Consider the following 26,292-nt stretch of genomic DNA (forward strand, 5'->3'; position numbering starts at 1 on the left):
TGTCAAGATGATATAAAGCAGTGTTACGCAACAGTGTGGACCGCTAATTAAATGAAGATTGTTTCTGTGATGATTTGGGATTTAGCTGCCTGGTATTATCATGCCAATGCTTCTGCAGTTAGATACGATGGGGAGAGGATTTCATGCTCTGCTTGGGAGTCGGAATGGAACGTCTGAGGGACAGTTGTGTAATAATTAATATGCGTTAACAGTTTGATATTTTTACTGCTAATTTGGGACAGACGCTCCGAGCCTGATTATGCACGATAATGGTTGCAATCAGGATAATCTGTTCCCTCCATCTCTCCCTATTTCTCTCTTGCTTTCTCTCCCCTACCCACTCACTCACTCCCCTACCCACTCACTCTCTCCCCTACCCACTCCCTCTCTCCCCTACCCACGGTCTCCTCTTGTTCCTTATTTTCCTCTCTTCCTTCCCTCCTCTTTTCTTCTCTCTTCCCCCACCACTCATTTACCCCTCCTCTCTCTCTTTCTCTCTCTCTTTCTCTCTCTGTGTCTCTCTCTGTTTCTCTCTCTCTGTTTCTCTCTCTCTCTCTCTGTTTCTCTTTGCAGCCATTCGGTTCTCCCCTTCTAAGAGAGCACGTACATCCATCCCTGCTCTGAAGTCGTTCTCTCAGGAAATCCTGTCTTCTCAGAAGGAGGAGAACGAGGAGGAGAGTCGGGACAGGCTGGGAGGAGCACGCAGTCTGGCCAGTCTAGACGGGCAAGGTAGACCAGCAGCACACATTTATGTGTTTTATTTCCCTTTGGAGGTTGAGCCAAAAGCACCAAACAGGAGTCACTTTTGCTCCCCAGATCTGTCATGTAGAACACACCTCTATGTCTGGATAGAACCACTTGGTCCACATAAACAGGTCCTTCACTAGCGCCATAAAACTGTCTCCTGTCCACCTCCAGGCCTCAATGAAATGTTGCCTCACCGGAATGATAGCCCAGCCCTGTTATTACAGCCAGCCCGTTTTGTGTGCGTGTGTGTGTGCGCGCGACTGAGTGAGCATTATCAACAAGTTCTCATTATCACTCGCTCTTTGTCTCTTGGGGATCCATTATCAGGCCTGACTCCAGTGATGGGGGTGTAAATGGCTGGCTGAGTTAGAATCAGGACCCTGTCAGCAGTGACGGGGGTGTATATGGCTGGCTGAGTTAGAATCAGGACCCTGTCAGCAGTGATGGGGGTGTATATGGCTGGCTGAGTTAGAATCAGGACCCTGTCAGCAGTGACGGGGGTGTATATGGCTGGCTGAGTTAGAATCAGGACCCTGTCAGCAGTGACGGGGGTGTATATGGCTGGCTGAGTTAGAATCAGGACCCTGTCAGCAGTGATGTGGGTGTATATGGCTGGCTGAGTTAGAATCAGGACCCTGTCAGCAGTGACGGGGGTGTATATGGCTGGCTGAGTTAGAATCAGGACCCTGTCAGCAGTGATGTGGGTGTATATGGCTGGCTGAGTTAGAATCAGGACCCTGTCAGCAGTGACGGGGGTGTATATGGCTGGCTGAGTTAGAATCAGGACCCTGTCAGCAGTGATGGGGGTGTATATGGCTGGCTGAGTTAGAATCAGGACCCTGTCAGCAGTGACGGGGGTGTATATGGCTGGCTGAGTTAGAATCAGGACCCTGTCAGCAGTGATGTGGGTGTATATGGCTGGCTGAGTTAGAATCAGGACCCTGTCAGCAGTGACGGGGGTGTATATGGCTGGCTGAGTTAGAATCAGGACCCTGTCAGCAGTGATGGGGGTGTATATGGCTGGCTGAGTTAGAATCAGGACCCTGTCAGCAGTGATGTGGGTGTATATGGCTGGCTGAGTTAGAATCAGGACCCTGTCAGCAGTGATGGGGGTGTATATGGCTGGCTGAGTTAGAATCAGGACCCTGTCAGCAGTGACGGGGGTGTATATGGCTGGCTGAGTTAGAATCAGGACCCTGTCAGCAGTGATGGGGGTGTATATGGCTGGCTGAGTTAGAATCAGGACCCTGTCAGCAGTGACGGGGGTGTATATGGCTGGCTGAGTTAGAATCAGGACCCTGTCAGCAGTGATGGGGGTGTATATGGCTGGCTGAGTTAGAATCAGGACCCTGTCAGCAGTGATGGGGGTGTATATGGCTGGCTGAGTTAGAATCAGGACCCTGTCAGCAGTGATGGGGGTGTATATGGCTGGCTGAGTTAGAATCAGGACCCTGTCAGCAGTGATGGGGGTGTATATGGCTGGCTGAGTTAGAATCAGGACCCTGTCAGCAGTGACGGGGGTGTATATGGCTGGCTGAGTTAGAATCAGGACCCTGTCAGCAGTGATGGGGGTGTATATGGCTGGCTGAGTTAGAATCAGGACCCTGTCAGCAGTGACGGGGGTGTATATGGCTGGCTGAGTTAGAATCAGGACCCTGTCAGCAGTGATGGGGGTGTATATGGCTGGCTGAGTTAGAATCAGGACCCTGTCAGCAGTGATGGGGGTGTATATGGCTGGCTGAGTTAGAATCAGGACCCTGTCAGCAGTGATGGGGGTGTATATGGCTGGCTGAGTTAGAATCAGGACCCTGTCAGCAGTGATGGGGGTGTATATGGCTGGCTGAGTTAGAATCAGGACCCTGTCAGCAGTGATGGGGGTGTATATGGCTGGCTGAGTTAGAATCAGGACCCTGTCAGCAGTGATGGGGGTGTATATGGCTGGCTGAGTTAGAATCAGGACCCTGTCAGCAGTGACGGGGGTGTATATGGCTGGCTGAGTTAGAATCAGGACCCTGTCAGCAGTGATGGGGGTGTATATGGCTGGCTGAGTTAGAATCAGGACCCTGTCAGCAGTGATGTGGGTGTATATGGCTGGCTGGGTTAGAATCAGGACCCTGTCAGCAGTGATGGGGGTGTATATGGCTGGCTGAGTTAGAATCAGGACCCTGTCAGCAGTGACGGGGGTGTATATGGCTGGCTGAGTTAGAATCAGGACCCTGTCAGCAGTGATGTGGGTGTATATGGCTGGCTGAGTTAGAATCAGGACCCTGTCAGCAGTGATGGGGGTGTATATGGCTGGCTGAGTTAGAATCAGGACCCTGTCAGCAGTGACGGGGGTGTATATGGCTGGCTGAGTTAGAATCAGGACCCTGTCAGCAGTAGCCACTAAGCTTTCGTAACTCTGACCTTCCTTCCTCTGTAACACCACTGTTGGCCAATATTACAGGAAGAGAAGAGGGTGTGGACTTCTGAATAAGGCTGAGGGAAGTCTTGGTTTATATTGCAACATGGCTTCTTTAGTTAATTGGAAATCCTATTTTGTTTCCTGTTTTAACTCAACAACACCCTGGTACATTATGTACAACCGTCACATAACATACCATGTACCCCGTCCACGGGTGATTTCATTTGGCCCCCAGAAGTGTTTTTGTTCGGGGGGGGGGACTGTAAAAACACCAGCAAATCAACTCCAAGTGATGTTGATCTGTTCTAAAGTATCCCCACGCACCATAGAGAGACATATATAAATGTAAGGTTTTAAATGATTGTTTTCATCAAATATTCATCTAGAGGATGATCCCTTCCATGAAGCAAATTAAAGGTTTCAATTTGAATAGCTTCCTCTATTCCAGTTAACCAATTCTACTCATACTATTCCAGTTAACCAATTCTACTCATACTATTCCAGTTAACCAATTCTACTCATACTATTCCAGTTAACCAATTATACTCATACTATTCCAGTTAACCAATTCTACTCATACTATTCCAGTTAACCAATTCTACTCATACTATTCCAGTTAACCAATTCTACTCATACTATTTGAATAGCTTACTCTATTCCAGTTAACCAATTCTACTCATACTATTTGAATAGCTTCCTCTATTCCAGTTAACCAATTCTACTCATACTATTTGAATAGCTTCCTCTATTCCAGTTAACCAATTCTACTCATACTATTTGAATAGCTTACTCTATTCCAGTTAACCAATTCTACTCATACTATTTGAATAGCTTACTCTATTCCAGTTAACCAATTCTACTCATACTATTTGAATAGCTTCCTCTATTCCAGTTAACCAATTCTACTCATACTATTTGAATAGCTTACTCTATTCCAGTTAACCAATTCTACTCATACTATTTGAATAGCTTCCTCTATTCCAGTTAACCAATTCTACTCATACTATTTGAATAGCTTACTCTATTCCAGTTAACCAATTCTACTCATACTATTTGAATAGCTTACTCTATTCCAGTTAACCAATTCTACTCATACTATTTGAATAGCTTACTCTATTCCAGTTAACCAATTCTACTCATACTATTTGAATAGCTTACTCTATTCCAGTTAACCAATTCTACTCATACTATTTGAATAGCTTACTCTATTCCAGTTAACCAATTCTACTCATACTATTTGAATAGCTTACTCCATTCCAGTTAACCAATTCTACTCATACTATTTGAATAGCTTCCTCTATTCCAGTTAACCAATTCTACTCATACTATTTGAATAGCTTACTCTATTCCAGTTAACCAATTCTACTCATACTATTTGAATAGCTTACTCTATTCCAGTTAACCAATTCTACTCATACTATTTGAATAGCTTACTCTATTCCAGTTAACCAATTCTACTCATACTATTTGAATAGCTTACTCTATTCCAGTTAACCAATTCTACTCATACTATTTGAATAGCTTACTCCATTCCAGTTAACCAATTCTACTCATACTATTTGAATAGCTTACTCTATTCCAGTTAACCAATTCTACTCATACTATTTGAATAGCTTACTCCATTCCAGTTAACCAATTCTACTCATACTATTTGAATAGCTTACTCCATTCCAGTTAACCAATTCTACTCATACTATTTGAATAGCTTACTCTATTCCAGTTAACCAATTCTACTCATACTATTTGAATAGCTTACTCTATTCCAGTTAACCAATTCTACTCATACTATTTGAATAGCTTACTCTATTCCAGTTAACCAATTCTACTCATACTATTCCAGTTAACCAATTCTACTCATACTATTTTGAGGGATAGAAGGTTGATGCAGGGACACTTACATAATTGTTTTATTCACACTTTATTATCTCATCTAATTAGACTAAATCAAACACACACGTTCTGTCCAACTGTCTTTAGACCAATAGTACAGCAGCGTTTATAGATTGACTGACTGAAGGCATTATCACTGAGATCATGGCTTTGTTTTTGTTTATCACTGAGGTCATGGCTTTGTGTTTGTCTCTCAGTGAGGTCATGGCTTTGTGTTTGTCTCTCAGTGAGCTCATGGCTTTGTGTTTGTCTCTCAGTGAGCTCATGGCTTTGTGTTTGTCTCTCAGTGAGCTCATGGCTTTGTGTTTGTCTCTCAGTGAGCTCATGGCTTTGTTTGTCTCTCAGTGAGGTCATGGCTTTGGGTTTGTCTCTCAGTGAGCTCATGGCTTTGTGTGTGTTTGTGTGTTTCTCCCAGTGTTTGGCTCCTACCTGCGTCCTGACCTCGTCCCTGACACCCCGTCCTTCTACGAGGGCTCCTCCATGGGAACCATCTCCTCCATCTTTGTCAACCTGGAGACCCAGTCTGAAGAAAGGTACCTCTATCTGCTGTCTACCTCTGTTTCCTCTAGACCTTCCATGTCTCCCCTCCATCCCTCTACCTGAAGACTCCCCTTCCAGTTCTACCTGTCTTCTCAAAGGCCCAATTCCAAATGGATATATTTACACCCTTGTGTAAATATTGGCAACAATGATTTTGACCTGGGACACCAGGTGAGTGAACAATTGAGCTAATTAATGACGGAACCAACAAACCCTCCAGATCAGGTCAGCAGCAGAGCCCCTGAGTTGATCAGCCCTGCCTCCCATAGGGATTTCCCTGAGGGGAGAGTGTGATGTAGATGATAACAGGTTAGACACACTGAGCTACCTGGGAGGCCTGAGGGAAAACATAGGACTCTGCCCCCACACGTTGTGGTGACGAGCCACATGGAACAGGTGACTCAGATTTGTCAGGCTTTGTGACAGTTTCCACTAAAGATGCCCAGGAAGACCTGCTGGGAAGACCTGCTGGGAAGACCTGCTGGGAAGACCTGCTGGGAAGACCTGCTCAACATGCATTGAGTTCAGATGCAGTGCAGTCCATAAACCATGGACTTAAAATTCTAATCTCCCTCTAGAAAGAACCGTTTCTTCTCCTCTCATCTCATCTCTCCCCCCAGCCCCCTCTCTCTGTCTGTCTGTCTGTCCAGTAGTCTGTTTCTTCTCCTCTCATCTCCCCCAGCCCTCTCCGTCTGTCTGTCCAGTAGTCTGTTTCTTCTCCTCTCATCTCCCCCAGCCCTCTCCGTCTGTCTGTCCAGTAGTCTGTTTCTTCTCCTCTCATCTCCCCCAGCCCTCTCCGTCTGTCTGTCCAGTAGTCTGTTTCTTCTCCTCTCATCTCCCCCCAGCCCTCTCCGTCTGTCCGTCCAGTAGTCTGTTTCTTCTCCTCTCATCTCCCCCCAGCCCTCTCCGTCTGTCTGTCCAGTAGTCTGTTTCTTCTCCTCTCATCTCCCCCAGCCCTCTCCGTCTGTCTGTCCAGTAGTCTGTTTCTTCTCCTCTCATCTCCCCCAGCCCTCTCCGTCTGTCTGTCCAGTAGTCTGTTTCTTCTCCTCTCATCTCCCCCCAGCCCTCTCCGTCTGTCCGTCCAGTAGTGTCAGGTTCTGACTCTAACTCAAAGCCTCCATTCTGAGGCCTGCCTGGTCTTGCTCCCTTCTCAGGCACCTGTCTGTTGCCCTCAATTGTTTTATTAATGTTTCATTAATATTTGACTCCAGGCTTTCAGAAGGTCTGATTAAGAGGCATTGTTCAGATGAAAAATTGTGTGATTTGCTGCCAGGGTGACTTTCCACTCTGTATATACTGTCAGTCAGTAACGTGTGTGTGTGTGTGTGTGTGTGTGTGTGTGTGTGTGTGTGTGTGTGTGTGTGTGTGTGTGTGTGTGTGTGTGTGTGTGTGTGTGTGTGTGTGTGTGTGTGTGTGTGTGTGTGTGTGTGTGTGTGTGTGTGTGTGTGTGTGTGTGTGTGTGTGTGTGTGTGTGTGTGTGTGTGACCTTTTAAGAGAGGTAGGCAATAACGTGCCATAAAATGGTAAACACATTCCTCAATTTAAGCAAAGTCAGGTGACTTTGTAAATGGCCTGTTTCAGATTTCACGCCAGCCCCATAGAGCCCCCTGCTGTTCACGATGCTTTGTTTTCATGGACATTTATTTTCCTACGTCAGGAGAAGATTATTTGGGGACTGTTTTTAGATGTCCATAGCCCAGTAAAGGAGCTTCACATAAAACAGAATGTCCCAGAATTCCCTGCCCTAGATTCACTCATATCCTGTTGTCTGAGTTCATAGACATAAACTTCCCCTAGAGAGACCTCTACAGCCAGACATCACACAGTCAGACTGTTTCTCTCTACATCCCCTGAAGGTGTTTTTTTGTCTTTTTGATGCTGGATTCTTTGATTCAACATGCATTTAGCTACACCATCTGTATGGCCTGTTATGTTAGTGACATTTGCATACACATAGCATTGCCTTTGCGACCATGAAAAAATAGTTGCATATCATATGTTTTTGTTGATAACTGTTTATCAATGATAAAACGTATTGCAAGTACTTTATACTGCAAAATGTTATGTTTATTCATTGTTTAAAGTACTTTGAGTAAACAAATCGGCTTGTCCCAGTAGTGATGTGTTGAGTTGTAGTGACATGTTTTGGGGATGTAGAGTCTTCACGTTTTACTGTCTTAAAATGAAGTTTTAAAAGGGATTCAATTAGTTGTTTTCCCTACACAACATGCTCAACATTTTCAGAGTGAACGATCATTTTAGGAAGTTGTCCTAATTAATACAAATAAAAAATAGAAAAACAAGGATTTATTGATGTCTTCACACCCCAGAGTTCATAGTTGGTGGAGGCAGCTTTACACATCTGGGTATCGTTTTGAATAAGATTCTACAAACTTCGCACAACTCTTAGAGCAACATTTATCCATCATTTTTTTGCGAAATTGCTCAAGCTGAAGTTAATTTAAGTCTCCGGACTGAGACTGGACCACTCCGGGAACACGCAGCACCTCTTGGAAAGCCATTCTGGTGTCTTGGCATTAACATTTGTTTAATTGTCCCGCTGATAAATATGAACTATCCCAGGGTTACGTTTTCAGAAGGCTTTCCTCTTTCTTTTTACCTGGGCTTTGCTTCTTTCATACACTGCTCAAAAAAAATAAAGGGAACACTAAAATAACACATCCTAGATCTGAATGAATTAAATATTCTTATTAAATACTTTTTTCTTTACGTAGTTGAATGTGCTGACAACAAAATCACACAAAAATGATCAATGGAAATCAAATTTATCAACCCATGGAGGTCTGGATTTGGAGTCACACTCAAAATTAAAGTGGAAAACCACACTACAGGCTGATCCAACTTTGATGTAATGTCCTTAAAACAAGTCAAAATGAGGCTCAGTAGTGTGTGTGGCCTCCACGTGCCTGTATGACCTCCCTACAACGTCTGGGCATGCTCCTGATGAGGTGGCGGATGGTCTCCTCAGTGATCTCCTCCCAGACCGGGACTAATGCATCCGCCAACTCCTGGACAGTCTGTGGTGCAACGTGGGGTTGGTGGATGGAGCGAGACATGATGTCCCAGATGTGCTCAATTGGATTCAGGTCTGGGGAACGGGCGGGCCAGTCCATAGCATCAATGCCTTCCTCTTGCAGGAACTGCTGACACACTCCAGCCACATGAGGTCTAGCATTGTCTTGCATTAGGAGGAACCCAGGGCCAACCGCACCAGCATATGGTCTCACAAGGGGTCTGAGGATCTCATCTCGGTACCTAATGGCAGTCAGGCTACCTCTGGCGAGCACATGGAGGGCTGTGCAGCCCCCCAAAGAAATGCCACCCCACCCCACATCATGACTGACCCACCGCCAAACTGGTCATGCTGGAGGATGTTGCAGGCAGCAGAACGTTCTCCACTGCGTCTCCAGACTCTGTCACGTCTGTCACGTGCTCAGTGTGAAACTGCTTTCATCTGTGAAGAGCACAGGGCGCCAGTGGCGAATTTGCCAATCTTGGTGTTCTCTGGCAAATGCCAAACGTCCTGCACGGTGTTGGGCTGTAAGCACAACCCCCACCTGTGGACGTCGGGCCCTCATACCACCCTCATGGAGTCTGTTTCTGACCGTTTGAGCAGACACATGCACATTTGTGGCCTGCTGGAGGTCATTTTGCAGGGCTCTGGCACTGCTCCTCCTGCTCCTCCTTGCACAAAGGCGGAGGTAGCGGTCCTGCTGCTGGGTTGTTGCCCTCCTACGGCCTCCTCCACGTCTCCTGATGTACTGGCCTGTCTCCTGGTAGCGCCTCCATGCTCTGGACACTACGCTGACAGACACAGCAAACCTTCTTGCCACAGCTCGCATTGATGTGCCATCCTGGATGAGTTGCACTACCTGAGCCATTTATGTGGGTTGTAGACTCCGCCTCATGCTACCACTAGAGTGAAAGCACCGCCAGCATTCAAAAGTGACCAAAACATCAGCCAGGAAGCATAGGAACTGAGAAGTGGTCTGTGGTCACCACCTGCAGAACCACTCCTTTATTGGGGGTGTCTTGCTAATTGCCTATAATTTCCACCTGTTGTCTATTCCATTTGCACAACAGCATGTGAAATTTATTGTCAATCATTGTTGCTTCCTAAGTGGACAGTTTGATTTCACAGAAGTGTGATTGACTTGGAGTTACATTGTGTTGTTTAAGTGTTCCCTTTATTTTTTTTGAGCAGTGTATTTCTTTTGATCCTGACTCTCCAGTCTAACGTTTAAAGGGACATTAAAAAAAAAACATGTTTTTATCTCCAGCACCACCCCAATATAAACATATGTGAAAATTGCACGTTTCTATGTTTTGTAGTAAAAACGATAGAGGAAGATAAGTCTTTCCAATGACGTCATCGGTGTGCATCGTGATTTTTAACCAATTATGAGTAGGCATTGCCAATTGGTTGATGATGTCATTGGAAACACTTATCTTCCTCTATTGTTTTTACTACAAAAAAATGTAACGTGCCATTTTCACATATGTTGATGTTGGGGTGGTGCTGGAGATTATGAATAAAGGTCGCTGTTTCGAATCTCAGAGCCGACTGAATGAACAGATCTGATGTGTCCATGAGCGAGACACTTAACCCTAATTGCGCCTGTAAGTCACTCTGGAAAGAGCGTCTGCTAAGTGACTACAATGGGTGTGAAGACGTACGCAATCAATACATTTTTTTATTCATTTGGAAAATGTTCTATAATTTGTCTTTCTCTTTGAAAATGTGGAGTAGGTTGTGTAGATAGGTAAGAAAGAAATCCAATGTAAAGCTTTTAAGATTACATTTTAAGGCAGCAAAATGTGAAGACTGCAAGGGGTGTGTAGACTTTCACTACATACTGCATCTAGTATGTTGAATGCTAGAAAGTGAACAAAAGTTATTTTAATATATTGTATAGATCAATAAAAAGTAAGAAGGCTATTAAAATACCTACATTTGTTTTAATAGCATAATGCGTCCACCAGTTTTATGTCATTGGTGTTACCACCTTGAAAATCCCTCGTTACCTATATCCTGTACAAGGACCTTGAGCATACTCTCCAGTGGCAAACAGGGGAGGGGTCTATATTAAAGAAAAGTATTAGCTACTCACACCCTTTTACTATGTCATGAAGTCGAGGATTCCATAGATAATTTGGCGTGTCTAAATCCAAAGTGTCACTTGGTGTTAGTCAATTTAAATGAAGGGGAATAACATTGTGAGCTAAATTATTAATCATATCACCTCAGTAAATTATTTTTAAAGGATTGATAACCATAGATTTTAGCATGTGCAGCCTCCATTTCAGAAAATCCTTATTTTCTTAAAATCTCTCATTGGTGTTGTCATCATTTGTGTTACTACTCCTACATTTGTGGAACAATGTTATCATAGTGATAAAAAATATTTAAAGTCATTAAGCTACCATATTAGTTGATTTAGAATGGGAAGATATATTTACAAAATCTAGAAAAATTAAGTAAACATTTTTCCAAAAATGCCATGCCCAAATGCTACCATACTTCAAGAACGACCCCTTTATTTTGATCCACTTAATAAACAAAACCATATCGGCTTCATCCATACGGAACGCACTGGCCACCACACACCAGTTGTTACCAAGTTGTTACCAAGCCTCCACCTGGGAAGGAGTGTGTTAAGGAGTGTGTTATGTTATACTTTAGTTTCATCCCAAATATCACCCTATTCCCTACACAGTGCACTTCTTTTGACCAGAGCCCCAATGGGCCTTGTCAAAAGTAGTGCACTAGGGACAAAATAATGACACTATGTAGGGAATAGGGTGCCATATTGGGACTCAGACTTTCTTTTGTATGTCTACTCATATGTGTCTCTGGTTCTCCTGTGTGCCTTTAGAGACGACATGGCGTCCAGCTCCACATTCACCCTGGAGGACAGCGCCATCTGTCTGACGTCAGAGCAGAGCACCATGGACGTAGAGGTGGACATGGACCAGGACGACGGCTCAGTGCTCGACATCTACTTAGTGAGTTCTCACCCACTGGGTGTGTCCCAAATGGCATCCTATTCCCTAAATAGTGCACTACATTTGACAAGTGCCCATATATAGTAGTGCACTATATAGGGAATATGGTGCCATTTGGGAGGGGCTGTGGTGGAGCGGTCTGAGAGCTTAAAGTCCCTCTGTGTCCACATCACTAAGGACCTATCATGGTCCATACACACCAACATAGTCATGAAGGGGGCACGACAATGCCACTTCCCCTTCTGCAGGCTGAAAAGATTTGGCATGGGCCCTCAGATCCTCAAAGTTCTACAGCTTCACCATTGAGAGCATCTTGACTGGCTGTATCATCGCTTGGTATGACAACTGCTTGGGCATTCCGACTGTAAGTCGCTACAGAGGGTAGTGTGTATGGCCCAGTACATCACTGGGGTCAAGCTCCCTGACATCCAGGACCTCCTATACCAGGCGGTGTCTGAGGAAAACCCTAAAAATTGTCAGACTCCAGCCACCCAAGTCCTAGACTGGGTTAATTTCTTTGCCACATTTTTTTGCAGTATTATTTTAGTGCCTTATTGCAAACAGGATGCTGGTTTTGGAATATTTGTATTCTTTACAGCCTTCCTTATTTTCCCTCTGTATTTTTTGTTTGTATTGTGGAGTAACTACAATTATCTCCTATCACTACCATTTAAACTCTGCAACTGTTTTAAAATCACCAATGGCCTCATGGTGAAATCCCTGAGTGGTTTCCTTCCTCTCTGGCAACGTATTGATACATCCTCCAGAGTGTAATTAATAACTGCACCATGCTCAAAGGGATATTCCATATCTGCATTTTTTTATCACCAATCTACTAATAGGTGCCCTTCTTTGCGAACCATTCCAAACCCTCCATGGCCTTTGTGGCTGAATCTATGCTTGAAATCCACTGCTCGACTGAGGGACCTTACAATTATCTGTATGTGTGGTGTATAAAGATGGGGTAGTCATTTATAAATCATTGTTAAACAGTATTATTTCAGACAGAGTCCATGCAATTATTATGTAACTTGTTAAGAACATTTTAACTTAGTTTAGTTTTGACATGGGGGTTCAAGACATATCAGCTGTTTAATACATTTGTGAACATTTCTAAAAACATCATTCCACTTTGACATTATGGGGTGTTGTGTGTAGATCAGTGACACATCTCAATTCAATACATATCAGGCTGTAACAACACAATGTGGATAAAGTCAAGGGGTGTGATCACTTTCTGAAGGCACCTTATCCTGATTGCCAAGTCACTTTTACCCCTACCTACATACATATTACCTCAACTAACTCGTACCCCTGCACATTGACTTGACTGATCTGTTCCTAAATCAAATACCCTAATAATAATCAAATAATAGGTTTTCCTTGTATTCAGCCTCGTTATTTTTGTGTTTCTTTTTTAATTTAGAAAATGTCTCTTACTATCTCTGCATTAGTGGGAAAGGGCTCGTAAGTGAACACCTGTTGTATTCGGCGCATGTGACAAATCAAATTCGATTTGGCCCTCCAGGACTGAAGATGCCCACCCCTGCCTTAGGAACAGATATGTCAAGGGGATATGAGCTGTATTTGTAGTATTTACTCACACTGCACTTTCTCTCTTGTGTTTCAGTGAAAGGGGAAGCTTACAGACAACCATTTCCTCCACCATTTTACTTTTGTCAATCATCTGACAATCGCTACACTCCATTGGACAGGGCTCCTTTGACTCCACCCCCAGCGCTGCTAGATCCACTCTGTCACCAAAACAAAGGACTGGGATGCTCACATCTGATAGGCTGATGGACTGAAACAAGACACCAATGAAATCAGTGATTGACATCCATTGGAATTACATGACATTCCATAATTGTGATCAATTTCAGACCCAACTGCTTCTTAGAGTATGTCAGAGAAGTCCCTTTTTCTTTTTCCATGGCCTATAAATTCATATATATTTAGAAAAAGTATAGAAAAACATTTATTTGAATGTTTTAATTTTCCTACTGACCAGAAGTGACTCTTTAAAGTGATTTAAAAGTTATAGCACTTGCTTTGTAGTAGCTGGTTGGATGAACGTTTACAGTGACAACAGCATCTTGGCCGTTGCAAAAGTGTGATGGTGTCATGGAAAACAAGGCCCATCTGGACGAGCCTGGACTCATTATGCTGTAAATGGAACTGATACATTCTGAAACCACCAAGGCCAAACTCATTGGCTGCTATGTTGAAGGTAGCCAGCCAACCAACCATCTTGCTATGAAGTACTGTCGGATTGGAATGAAGTAAAGGAGCAGTTTGAAGGCCTGCTGTTGACCTGAGATAGGGTCAGTGTTTCCGGATCTCCAGCTCCATGGAGGGTGATATGCACTCGTTCCTGACAAAATGGCACTTTGGATGTTAGTTTTGAATACTGTATGTAAGAACTATTTTTCTTGAATGTTGGGTTTAAGTGATCACCAAACCTAAACACAGTTTTGGATCGGTGGAATATGCACATTAAGTACACCTATGTATGTCATTGCTAAGTACGTGGGTAGATGCACAGACAATGAAGGACTACGGTAGATTGTTTTTGATGCACAGACTAGTTTTATGGGGAAGGGGTGTCATGGCTGAGGATTTTCTGATACTGAACAAGCGTGTCCTCTTTATCGCTAAGCAGCAGTTGGTCTCCATTTTAGACTGAAGCTGGTACATGACCTCACCCTGAAGACCATATCAAACTGTCTCTCCGAATTCCATGATCACGCGTCGGTTTTGAGACCATAATTTATTACATAAATCTCAAATATACGGTTTGCTGAAGAGAAATATTTTAATCATTGAATGTAAAGACACTCCTAAAAGAAATAAAAATGCTTGACACTTGTCTCTCATTTCCTATTCATTCATGTAGGAGGTAATGAGGGACACATCCACACCAAACCCCTGCTCATTTGCTAGTGTAAAGTACAAATGCAAGTCAGCTCATTTCTGTAGTGTAGCGATTTTAATTTATCGAACATTGTCCAATTGCATTATTTAGTGCAAATAACACTTAAGAGGACTTAGAAATATACAAAGTGTGCCCATTCTTTATATAGAACATTCAAGACAAATGTATTCAGCTGATGTTTCCCCATGGATTCTGAGAAGCTGATTGGAAGATTCTGCCCTCAGCTTTACAGACTTTTTGATTGCACAATCTTGAGGTGTGAAATGTTTAGTCTCAATCTAAAAGCACATCTGGTCATATTATACTGTAGTAGATAGATGAGCTCTGTGGATTTTTCCTGGTGTCGAAAGCATCGTGTCGGGATGTGAAATGTCATGTAGAAACGGCCCTCCCAACAACCACAACGTATATCACTTGGACAAAACAGTGAGGGAGGGGGCAACCAACACTTGATAGTGTTGCTGGGTCACATTCAACAGATTACTTCAATCTTATCCATCCATACTGTCAAATCAAAGAACATATGACAATACTTGTTCTTCCAATTCCAGGTTGCCTTAAGTCAATTCACATACACCGACCGGTAAACTAATTATCTCGGCCTCTGTATAATACATCACATCCATAGAGCTCCTTTACAGCTATAATGATCTACAAATATAGAGATTTTAGCCAAAAAAAGAGTGTACAAAGCTTTGGACTCCCTCCCCCCATCAGACCACAGGTCGTCACTAGAGGGAGAGGAGAAGGTTAGCCATACTTTGCCTCTACTCAGTTTCCTTCTTTGTAGTGAAAATTAACAGCATGAAAAGACTGTGATAATCAGTGATTAAAGCAAACTAAAAAGTATAGTCCGAAATTATTTACAAAACAATTTACAAAAAGATTGGTTCTGTCGTTTCAGAAATTCTTGAATTTATATACAAACACATCCATGGACAGTTTAACAATGTTTTTGTGGCTCAGGTGGCTAGCAACTACTGATGGATTAAAGCCCTAAATCAGTCTGATACGATTATTTCATCTGGAACATTCTGGATGATTTGTAAAGAAATTCCGGTTGACAGATGAATGGGTAATGTAGTCTGTGGGAGCCCATATCTCTTCAGGACAAAAAGGTGTTTCGCCTTCCAACACCTGAGAGAAGACAAGGAGAAAGAAAGTTACCAAAAAAAGGGAAAATCCACTCAACTATTTTATTTTATTTATTCAAATGATTCATGGTGGTGACACTTCGCATCTTAAACGTGACATGCAACAGTGGACTAATGAGAAAAGAAATACAAAAAACATATTTTTTGTTGTTGATTTTCCCTTTAAATATGGCACACAATGAAAGACAACCTCAACTGATTTATTCATTTGACATGTGTGGTAAAGAGTAATTCAATGTCTATGGTCTATATAGAAGGCTTGTGGCTGTGAGGATACGAGGGGGTTTGAGTTAGGTATTACCGGTGAGATTTAGAAGAGGATAGGTTTTCCGCTGGTCTTCTCCTGGACGTAGCCGGTGAAGCGTTTGAGGAACTTGGGGTATTCCCTCTTGGCCACGGCTCTGAGGACTGAGGCAGGGGCCCAGCCTCCAGGGTTCACTAAGGAAAAACAACCTCTCGGTCAATACATAGCTACAAACAGTAAGCCTGCATGGAGTGATAGAATCACTATATTCAACATTTACAGTGCCTTGCGAAAGTATTCGCCCCCCTTGAACTTTGCGACCTTTTGCCATATTTCAGGCTTCAAACATGAAGAATCAACAACAAGTGGGACACAATCATGAAGTGGAACGACATTTATTGGATATTTCAAACTTTTTTAACAAATCAGAAACTGGAAAATTGGGCGTGCAAAATTATTTTATTATTTTACTTTCAGTGCAGCAAACTCTCTCCAGAAGTTCAGTGAGGATCTCTGAATGATCCAATGTTGACCTAAATGACTAATGATGATAAATACAATCCACCTGTGTGTAATCAAGTCTCCGTATAAATGCACCTGCACTGTGATAGTCTCAGAGGTCCGTTAAAAGCGCAGAGAGCATCATGAAGAACAAGGAACACACCAGGCAGGTCCGAGATACTGTTGTGAAGAAGTTTAAAGCCGGATTTGGATACAAAAAGATTTCCCAAGCTTTAAACATCCCAAGGAGCACTGTGCAAGCGATAATATTGAAATGGAAGGAGTATCAGACCACTGCAAATCTACCAAGACCTGGCCGTCCCTCTAAACTTTCAGCTCATACAAGGAGAAGACTGATCAGAGGCCCAAGAGGCCCATGATCACTCTGGATGAACTGCAGAGATCTACAGCTGAGGTGGGAGACTCTGTCCATAGGACAACAATCAGTCGTATATTGCACAAATCTGGCCTTTATGGAAGAGTGGCAAGAAGAAAGCCATTTCTTAAAGATATCCATAAAAAGTGTTGTTTAAAGTTTGCCACAAGCCACCTGGGAGACACACCAAACATGTGGAAGAAGGTGCTCTGGTCAGATGAAACCAAAATGTAACTTTTTGGCAACAATGCAAAACGTTATGTTTGGCGTAAAAGCAACACAGCTGAACACACCATCCCCACTGTCAAACATGGTGGTGGCAGCATCATGGTTTGGGCCTGCTTTTCTTCAGCAGGGACAGGGAAGATGGTTAAAATTGATGGGAAGATGGATGGAGCCAAATACAGGACCATTCTGGAAGAAAACCTGATGGAGTCTGCAAAAGACCTGAGACTGGGACAGAGATTTGTCTTCCAACAAGACAATGATCCAAAACATAAAGCAAAATCTACAATGGAATGGTTCAAAAATAAACATATCCAGGTGTTAGAATGGCCAAGTCAAAGTCCAGACCTGAATCCAATCGAGAATCTGTGGAAAGAACTGAAAACTGCTGTTCACAAATGCTCTCCATCCAGCCTCACTGAGCTCGAGCTGTTTTGCAAGGAGGAATGGGAAAACATTTCAGTCTCTCGATGTGCAAAACTGATAGAGACATACCCCAAGCGACTTACAGCTGTAATCGCAGCAAAAGGTGGCGCTACAAAGTATTAACTTAAGGGGGCTGAATAATTTTGCACGCCCAATGTTTTTGATTTGTTAAAAATTTTGAAATATCCAATAAATGTCGTTCCACTTCATGATTGTGTCCCACTTGTTGTTGATTCTTCACAAAAAAATACAGTTTTATATCTTTATGTTTGAAGCCTGAAATGTGGCAAAAGGTCGCAAAGTTCAAGGGGGCCGAATACTTTCGCAAGGCACTGTAACTCTCATTCTCCATCCACACAAAGCTCTGCCATAAAAGCTCTATATACCAGAGCAGCTTAGCTGGGTTCCATTTGGTCAAATAAGGAACATAATGGAAGAAGATTTTTATATTGGTGGATAAAGTCAACTTGACCAGGCAAATAAGGACAACCATGTGGGGACATGAAAAAGATATTGAGCTGCTGTACTCACCGTTGGCCACATACGTGATCTTACAGAGGACGTTGTCCCTGCTGATCTCTTTGTTGCCCTCTGGAGGGCTCACCAGGGTCTGGCAGATCATGGCCACGTTGATTTTGGCACGGATACACCGGTTGGTGGGCTACACAACGAAAAGGTAAGAGGAGAGCGGAAGACACTTCTTTACCCCTTCCAATGCGACATCGATCCCTAGCATCAGATGTTAAGAACATGTATGACAACAATCCCTGGGTGTGTCTGTGGAACTCACCTGGGCGTTATCGTGATCTACAGAGAAGTTGCAGACCAGCCACGTGTCTGGGTCATTCTCATTGGTCGCCAGGATTTTCCTGATAGCTGATAGGTAGAGGACATCCCTCTGAGAGGCAGGCCATACTCTCTGAAACACAACCATTGGCTGTCAGTCAAAGGTGACCTGTCCAAAGACAACCCGCCTGACCGACTACGGTGAACCTGAAGAACCAGAGGTATATTACCTTGTGTGTCTGGTAGACTATAACAGCATTGTCTGAGAGCGTCTCCACCACGTTAAAGTTTTCAATGGTGGCTGGAAGAGAAATAGAGCAAGACAGGACAAAAACAAAAATTCAAGACGTTGTGTGCAAATTAAGAAAACAAAAAGATGCTTATCTATGAAGTTAACCTGATGATGAAAGAGGCAGATAGACTCACTCTCCCAGTCATTGCGTACGTCCGTGTCCCAGAAGTAGTGGCACAACTCGTGTCCGGTCACACCCTTCACTGCATGGGTGGCTTTCAGAGGGTCCAGAACGATGCCGTTCTCCTCCACCTCTCTCCTGTACACCTGAGATAGCACACAGTCACTGACAGTAGCCATGTTGGACCCATACACACTGACAGTAGCCATATTGGCCCCATACACACCGACAGTAGCCATATTGGCCCCATACACACCGACAGTAGCCATATTGGCCCCATACACACCGACAGTAGCCATATTGGCCCCATACACACCGACAGTAGCCATATTGGCCCCGTACACACCGACAGTAGTCATATTGGCCCCATACACACCGACAGTAGTCATATTGGCCCCATACACACCGACAGTAGTCATATTGGCCCCATACACACCGACAGTAGTCATTATGGCCCCATACACACCGACAGTAGCCATATTGGCCCCATACACACCGACAGTAGCCATATTGGCCCCATACACACCGACAGTAGCCATATTGGCCCCATACACACCGACAGTAGCCATATTGGCCCCATACACACCGACAGTAGCCATATTGGGCCCCATACACACCGACAGTAGCCATATTGGGCCCCATACACACCGACAGTAGCCATATTGGGCCCCATACACACCGACAGTAGCCATATTGGGCCCCATACACACCGACAGTAGCCATATTGGGCCCCATACACACCGACAGTAGCCATATTGGCCCCATACACACACATCACTGTTCACAGTATGAGTGAGCGGGTAGGTAGTCTTCTATACTATCCATGCAGGGGGCAGTGTGTATAGTCTGTAGGTAGAGTCTAAACACGCTGGCTAGCCCCATCCTCACCTTCATCTCGCCCTCCTCCACCACCAGCTGCCAGTTGGCGTCGCCACCCATGTCCTGCAGGGAGTAGGTCATGTGATTCTGAACCACGTCCTCCACCTGAGACAGACAGTCAGACGTCAGATGTAGCGGGCCTGCAGTCACTGCGGTGTAGCAGTCTCTGCCTGAACTACATGCCACTATTAGAGAGACAGTATCACCGGGAGGGAGAAGAAGACAAGGTACAGGACATACAGACAGCACACTTGATGCTCACATTGCTGGGGTCCATGCCTGATCATGCAGTGAATGAGGGAGCGAGGGAGGAAGAGGGGGCGAGGGAGGGGTAACTACAGGAATCCAGTCGTGCATTGCATCCGCTGAGCTCAGATGGTGGTCAGGGGGCGTGGCCGTAGCTCTACATGCTAGACACAATTCAATCCATATCATTGTGTTATGTCGAGTCGATGACGAGGCCCTTTCTCAACGTTTTCATGAATCGAAGCTGCCCTGTAGCTCAACCTGCCTACACTGATAACAGATGTCTTCTAATCATTTTGCAAAAGGAATGAACATGGACTCGTCAAGGACAGCCCTGGACAGTGTGAAGACAGATCTCGGGGGTGGGGGTGGGGGGGGAAACACACTAAAGTGCATCAGAAAGATGGAACAGAGACAACGAGTTGAAGAACAGGTCATCAGTCAGTGTTGAAGCTATGTAGACAGTACAGTGTGTATTAGAGCTCCTAGTCATTCCCATGCAGCCAGTCTCAGTCAGTAGAGGGCAGTGTGCATCCCCAGGGGGCTGGTGACACGCTAGCGGTGCTCAACACATACAGTACCTGTGTGCTGAATCTGTGAACATCATCTGAGGCACTGACTAATTCAACAGAGGACAGGGAGGAAGAGTAGCTATGGGGCTACGCAGCAGAGGAAGAGGGGGAGGAGCGGAGAGAAAGTGTGATGGGAGAGAGAGAGAACAGAGGAAAGGAGAGAGGGGAGAAAGAAAGAGGAGAGAAATAAAGAGGTGAGGAGGGGGAGAAAGAGGGGAGAAAAAACATCCAGGGAATGAGACTCAGGATGCCGCCACACGTGAAAGACGAGCAGAGAGGGTTTATACCACCCTTCACTACATGAGAGGGTTACCCAAAACAAAACAGACTAAATCAATACGAGAGGTCAATAGAAACCCAGCGTAAAACAACATGGCTGGAGAGCAGAGGAAATCCCACACAAACACCACCAGAGAAAGGCCCAGTAAGAATACCCATGTTGGAAAACGTATCAAACCAACACACACACACACACACACACACCTCAGATGTCTCTATGTGGCCTACAGACGAGAAGACCACAATAACCATGTACTGGCAGGCCTGTTACAGTGAAACAGCTTCATAGTGAGAGGGAAGAACGTCAGAGACAAACCATATCAACTGAACAGACTCTTGACTGTGCTAAATGCACTGGTGACACGCTGTCATATTTAGTTGGTCTGTGTGTGTGAGTACCTGTTTGGCAAAGCGGTGTGTCCCGATGACGGAGTATGCGTCTCCAGGGGGGACGGGGGTCAGTCTGGGTATCCTCACCTTCTCTGACTGACACGGAGGAGGAACACACAACCAGACATCAACACCACATTAATCTCAGGTTGTCCAATTTCAAATAAAATTTACACCCAAAAAATATAAAAAATTAAATTAAATGTAAAAAAATATATATATAAAATGATATATATTATATATATATATATATATATATATATATATATATATATATATATATATATATATATATATAAAATTATATAATCTATATAAAAATCTATATAAAATTATAGTATAATCTATATAAAATTATAATAAATGATTTATTATAAAATAAAAAATTGCTCATATCTCTAGGTCCAACATCTACATGCTAGATCTGAAAGGAAAGGATTTCTCTGCAGTAGGAAAGGTGGACAAACCCACCATATTGCTTTTCCCTCTAGAGGCTGCTCAGATCTACACAGAATGTAGAAGTGTACCCTACCTGTTCCTCTATCTTGTCTTGTCTGTCCAGGGCAGCTTCCACCGCATCAAAGAACTCCTCCTCATTGATGAGGCTGTTAGGACCCTCCTGTAGAAACACCACAGTCAGACAGACGTACTGCTTCCAGGTCAGGATGTAGCATCTAGTAGCCAAATCAATCTCATGCAACAGGAATCAATGCCCCGCAATCTGACGGAGAAATACCCACTATGACTATTACAATGTCAAAGCCATGAGCCGCAATATGTCCATTTTCTAGTCTAGTATCTATACTGATGAGCCAGTGGTAAAACATGACTAAGATCACTCATGTGGTTCCAGTATACATCATCACTACAGGTGGAAGTGTCAGAGTGTCGTCAGTTTGAAATGTTTGGAATTATTACCTCGTAGTCGGGGCCTCCGTAGTGAGATTTCTTCTTCAGTTCACTCAAGGCCGACTTGTAGGCATCCTCCACCCTCCTCCTCTTCTCCAGCTCCTGAACGCGCACACACACACACACACACACACACACCACACGCGTCAACTGGAAGGAACACTGTTCTTGTAGAGCATGCATTTATGGTAGGATCTCACGCTAGTTTAAAATGAAACATAAAAAGGTAGTTATCAAGCTGGTTAAAAAGCCCATAATCAACCACAGTTGTCATGCCAACAAGCCTGTACTTTCAGGGGATGAACAGAAAATAAGAGTTGCTGGAGATAATCTTACACTGATCTTAAAACAGTTAAGACTACAGTAGGTCTAGTTCACAAAAGAGTTGTCAATCCTGACCCCGTTGGTGTGTGTGTGTTCTCTCTGTACATCAGCACACTGTGATACAGGCCTACATACCAGCCAGCCAGCCAGCCAGCCAGCAGATGCCTGGGAGTTTATTTCTGCTCAAACTGGTTTAACCTCCAGTCTCAAGCTCCACCACAGGCAAATAAAACTGACTCAAGACAAGAGAGTCTCGCCTTTGTCTGGCAACCCCTGAGACGAGCTCACTGTGCCCCATCTATGTGTACTAAACCTGGCCGACCGGCCTGAGAACCTGTCACAAGGAGTGTGGAGAGAGAGAGAGAGAGAGAGAGAGAGAGGAGCGCAAAGTGTTACGAGATGGACCACGACAGTACTGGTTCATCTCTACCCCAGGTCCATTACATACTGTACTGACTAAGGATAGAAAGAACGTGTACCTTCGGAATGAAGATCTCCACCTCGAAACGAACAGATCTGTCAAACTAGTGAATAAACCATTGTCATACACTACCTAACAATTGCAAATACAAACTCCAAATATTGACTAGAATAGTGGAGGGAAGGAGAAAACTGAAGTAGAGCAGTTAGTTCTGGTTCTAGGTTCCATTTCGAGTGTTTTCCAATCCACTGTGGAGTGTAGTAACCATAGCAGAGACCTAGGCCCACACCTACTGTAAAGAAGAAGCTGCATGTCTGTAGTGGGATCCATCTCCGGCCGTCGTATTTCAGGAAGTCGGCCCCCAAGCGTAACGAGGGCTTCCAGGAAGACAGACTGTACCAAGACGTCCGAGCAGTCATCCTACTACGAAGTCCAGTCTGTGTGTTGGTGTGTGTCCCGTCCTGTGACGCTCTCTCCCTGATCCACATAGGTTACTCTCAAGGCACACACCCGGCCACGCTAGTGTCAATCCGGTAGCATCAGCCAACTGCAGCCTGTTCCTACCTTTTTTGGGGGTTGGGCAACTTGCCTTGGGAATAAGATGGAAGAACTGGTTTTTCGACAGCTGAGCAGGGTGAGGATGTGGAGCTTTGTCATGCGTCTGGGCGGATACCAACAGACTGCAGTATCTACAAACTCCAATCTAAATTCTTAATCCATTCATATCCCCATTAAAACCTTTCTTTACAGAAATGCAGCCAGGGCTCCAGACTAACGTTTTCCACTGGTGGCGTTGGTGCTACAAACTATCTCAGTTAAATGGCACCAGCACATGATTTGGTCGCAGCGCGCCGATACTGACCTGAGTCGCAGCGCGCCGATAATGACCTGAGTCGCATAACGTACCTGCATTCCGTACAGAACCAGGCTAGTAATGACTAGCCACATTTCGAGTTAACATGCCCTCGCCGTGCTCGACATTCAGGTAAATTTGCCAGTAGCACATTGGACCAATGCCAATTGAAAGCTACCGGCCCGAATGACAAGAATACGTTATCTTTCATTTGTGGGCTGAACAAGTAGCCTAAAGCCTATAATGACCTACCATCCATACACAAATAATTGTTTTATTATGACAATATCATATTTACATTGATTGTCTGGAGGGAAGAAATTAAACTGTTGCGCCATCTTAAAAAGGTTGTTACTTGTTAGAGATTCTGAACAGTCACTACAGTTGTAGGGCCCTATAAAATCACTACAGTTGTAGGGCCCTATAAAATCACTACAGTTGTAGGGCCCTATAAAATCACTACAGTTGTAGGGACCTATAAAATCACTACAGTTGTAGGGACCTATAAAATCACTACAGTTGTAGGGCCCTATAAAATCACTACAGTTGTAGGGCCTATAAAATCACTACAGTTGTAGGGCCCTATAAAATCACTACAGTTGTAGGGCCCTATAAAATCACTACAGTTGTAGGGCCCTATAAAATCACTACAGTTGTAGGGCCCTATAAAATCACTACAGTTGTAGGGCCCTATAAAATCACTACAGTTGTAGGGCCCTATAAAATCACTACAGTTGTAGGGCCCTATAAAATCACTACAGTTGTAGGGCCTATAAAATCACTACAGTTGTAGGGCCCTATAAAATCACTACAGTTGTAGGGCCCTATAAAATCACTACAGTTGTAGGGCCCTATAAAATCACTACAGTTGTAGGGCCCTATAAAATCACTACAGTTGTAGGGCCCTATAAAATCACTACAGTTGTAGGGCCCTATAAAATCACTACAGTTGTAGGGCCCTATAAAATCACTACAGTTGTAGGGCCCTATAAAATCACTACAGTTGTAGGGCCCTATAAAATCACTACAGTTGTAGGGCCCTATAAAATCACTACTACAGTTGTAGGGCCCTATAAAATCACTACAGTTGTAGGGCCCTATAAAATCACTACAGTTGTAGGGCCCTATAAAATCACTACAGTTGTAGGGCCCTATAAAATCACTACAGTTGTAGGGCCTATAAAATCACTACAGTTGTAGGGCCTATAAAATCACTACAGTTGTAGGGCCCTATAAAATCACTACAGTTGTAGGGCCCTATAAAATCACTACAGTTGTAGGGCCCTATAAAATCACTACAGTTGTAGGGCCCTATAAAATCACTACAGTTGTAGGGCCCTATAAAATCACTAGTTGTAGGGCCCTATAAAATCACCAGTTGTAGGGACCTATAAAATCACCAGTTGTAGGGCCCTATAAAATCACTACAGTTGTAGGGCCCTATAAAATCACTACAGTTGTAGGGCCCTATAAAATCACTACAGTTGTAGGGCCCTATAAAATCACTACAGTTGTAGGGCCCTATAAAATCACTACAGATAATTAATAATAATAAATAATATAACATTTTAATTTTAAGCCCTTTAAATTGAGCGCCTAGGAAGATACCATTATGTTTGGCTACTAGTGTTTTGTACTGTACAATGTATAATGTAGGCTACATGTGATGGCAGAGTTTACTAAACAAATGCCCCGTGATTGATACAAATCACCATGATATCATTCACTTTGCAGGCAACATTTAACTGAGAAAACCTTAAGAAATATTCATTCAAACAGGGCATGATGACCGAACTTGACTTTTTGAATACCTGGTCTGCATACCCATCGTTACACACCCATTGCTGTTTGAATACATCTTGATAATAACATTCTCAAAAGTAAAATGTGAACCAAAAACTAAATGCGACCAGCTACATTTTCTTCACTGACACCCAAGCGACTGATGTCACACTGCCAAGGCAAATGCTCAAAATTAGTGTTTTTGTCGCAGTTTCGAGCCCTGGCAGCTGAAGGGTGGTTTATTTCATACAATGTCTAAATAAACAATCAAACTCTACCTTCAGAAGCAGGAGTGTCTTGAAAGGTGTTTAACAAGTGCCTTCACTACAAAGTGCTTTCAGAAAGAATGTCAACCTGGCCATGTTTTGGTCATTCAACAGATCACATGAGAGCCTAATAGAATGGAAATCCACCATGATCTCCCCTGAAGAGTTGAATTATTTTCACATGTTTTACTTGCCTATTATTGCACAACAGTGTGGCCAATCTCGGGTGGGTGGGGCATTGACGGGATCCACCAATCCCATCCAGTTACATGAACCTTGGCATGAGTGGTGTACGGTCTGCTCACTGGCTAAAACCATAAACACACCCGTCTACTTCTATTTTACCCGCCAGGTTGATTGACAACGCATACTCTTCTCGCATACTCTTCTGCAACAACAACTTGACTGGGGAAGCGTTTCCATGGGAGGTGAGGGGTTGAATTCTTCCAGTGACCTTGGCTAAAGAAGACATGTGATTGGCTGTGGAAGCAGTAGGCTGTGCCATACCTTGTCCAGCCTCTTCTGCCAGCTGTCCTCCCTCTTCACCATGAGCTCGATGCAGTGGGACAGGGTAGACAGGATCCCAGCTGTAGTGGCCTTAAACGTGATGGCCTCGCCCTTAAAGTCGATCCCATTCATGCCCTTAGGACTGGCAGGGAGAAACACTGAGAACGAAAAGAGAGCGAGAGACTGTTAGATAAAA

General features: G+C 43.9%; 2 protein-coding genes across 12 annotated transcripts in view; one reads left to right on the forward strand and one right to left on the reverse strand.

Moving 5' to 3' along the window:
* LOC110525789 (phosphatidylinositol 4-phosphate 5-kinase type-1 beta) overlaps positions 1 to 14,479 on the forward strand; it is a 104,610-nt gene extending 90,131 nt beyond the window's left edge. For both annotated transcript variants that reach the window (XM_090237709.1, XM_036979937.2), the window contains exons 12-15: positions 574 to 729; positions 5,457 to 5,574; positions 11,479 to 11,608; positions 13,239 to 14,479. In XM_090237709.1, coding sequence (XP_090093835.1) covers positions 574 to 729; positions 5,457 to 5,574; positions 11,479 to 11,608; positions 13,239 to 13,241 — 407 coding nt within the window. In that variant the 3' untranslated portion in view covers positions 13,242 to 14,479. The remainder of the gene's footprint in view (positions 1 to 573; positions 730 to 5,456; positions 5,575 to 11,478; positions 11,609 to 13,238) is intronic.
* Positions 14,480 to 14,578: 99 nt separating this feature from the next.
* LOC110525788 (ceramide transfer protein) overlaps positions 14,579 to 26,292 on the reverse strand; it is a 40,093-nt gene continuing 28,379 nt past the window's right edge. For 4 of the 10 annotated variants that reach the window (XM_036979934.2, XM_090237703.1, XM_036979935.2 and 1 more), the window contains exons 7-18: positions 26,097 to 26,254; positions 21,953 to 22,045; positions 21,567 to 21,653; positions 21,044 to 21,130; positions 20,375 to 20,452; positions 19,557 to 19,652; positions 18,682 to 18,814; positions 18,486 to 18,556; positions 18,260 to 18,388; positions 18,001 to 18,130; positions 15,999 to 16,135; positions 14,579 to 15,680 (exon numbers count right to left, since the gene is read on the reverse strand). In XM_036979934.2, coding sequence (XP_036835829.1) covers positions 16,008 to 16,135; positions 18,001 to 18,130; positions 18,260 to 18,388; positions 18,486 to 18,556; positions 18,682 to 18,814; positions 19,557 to 19,652; positions 20,375 to 20,452; positions 21,044 to 21,130; positions 21,567 to 21,653; positions 21,953 to 22,045; positions 26,097 to 26,254 — 1,190 coding nt within the window. In that variant the 3' untranslated portion in view covers positions 14,579 to 15,680; positions 15,999 to 16,007. Of the gene's footprint in view, positions 15,681 to 15,998; positions 16,136 to 18,000; positions 18,131 to 18,259; positions 18,389 to 18,485; positions 18,557 to 18,681; positions 18,815 to 19,556; positions 19,653 to 20,374; positions 20,453 to 21,043; positions 21,131 to 21,566; positions 21,654 to 21,952; positions 22,046 to 22,981; positions 24,407 to 26,096; positions 26,255 to 26,292 lie in introns of those variants that run through there. The other 6 variants (XM_090237704.1, XM_036979936.2, XM_090237706.1 and 3 more) reach the window with 3 other exon arrangements.

The sequence above is a fragment of the Oncorhynchus mykiss genome, chromosome 6 (assembly GCF_057628025.1).
Source record: "Oncorhynchus mykiss isolate SJ-2025 chromosome 6, ASM5762802v1, whole genome shotgun sequence".
NCBI lineage: Eukaryota > Metazoa > Chordata > Actinopteri > Salmoniformes > Salmonidae > Oncorhynchus > Oncorhynchus mykiss.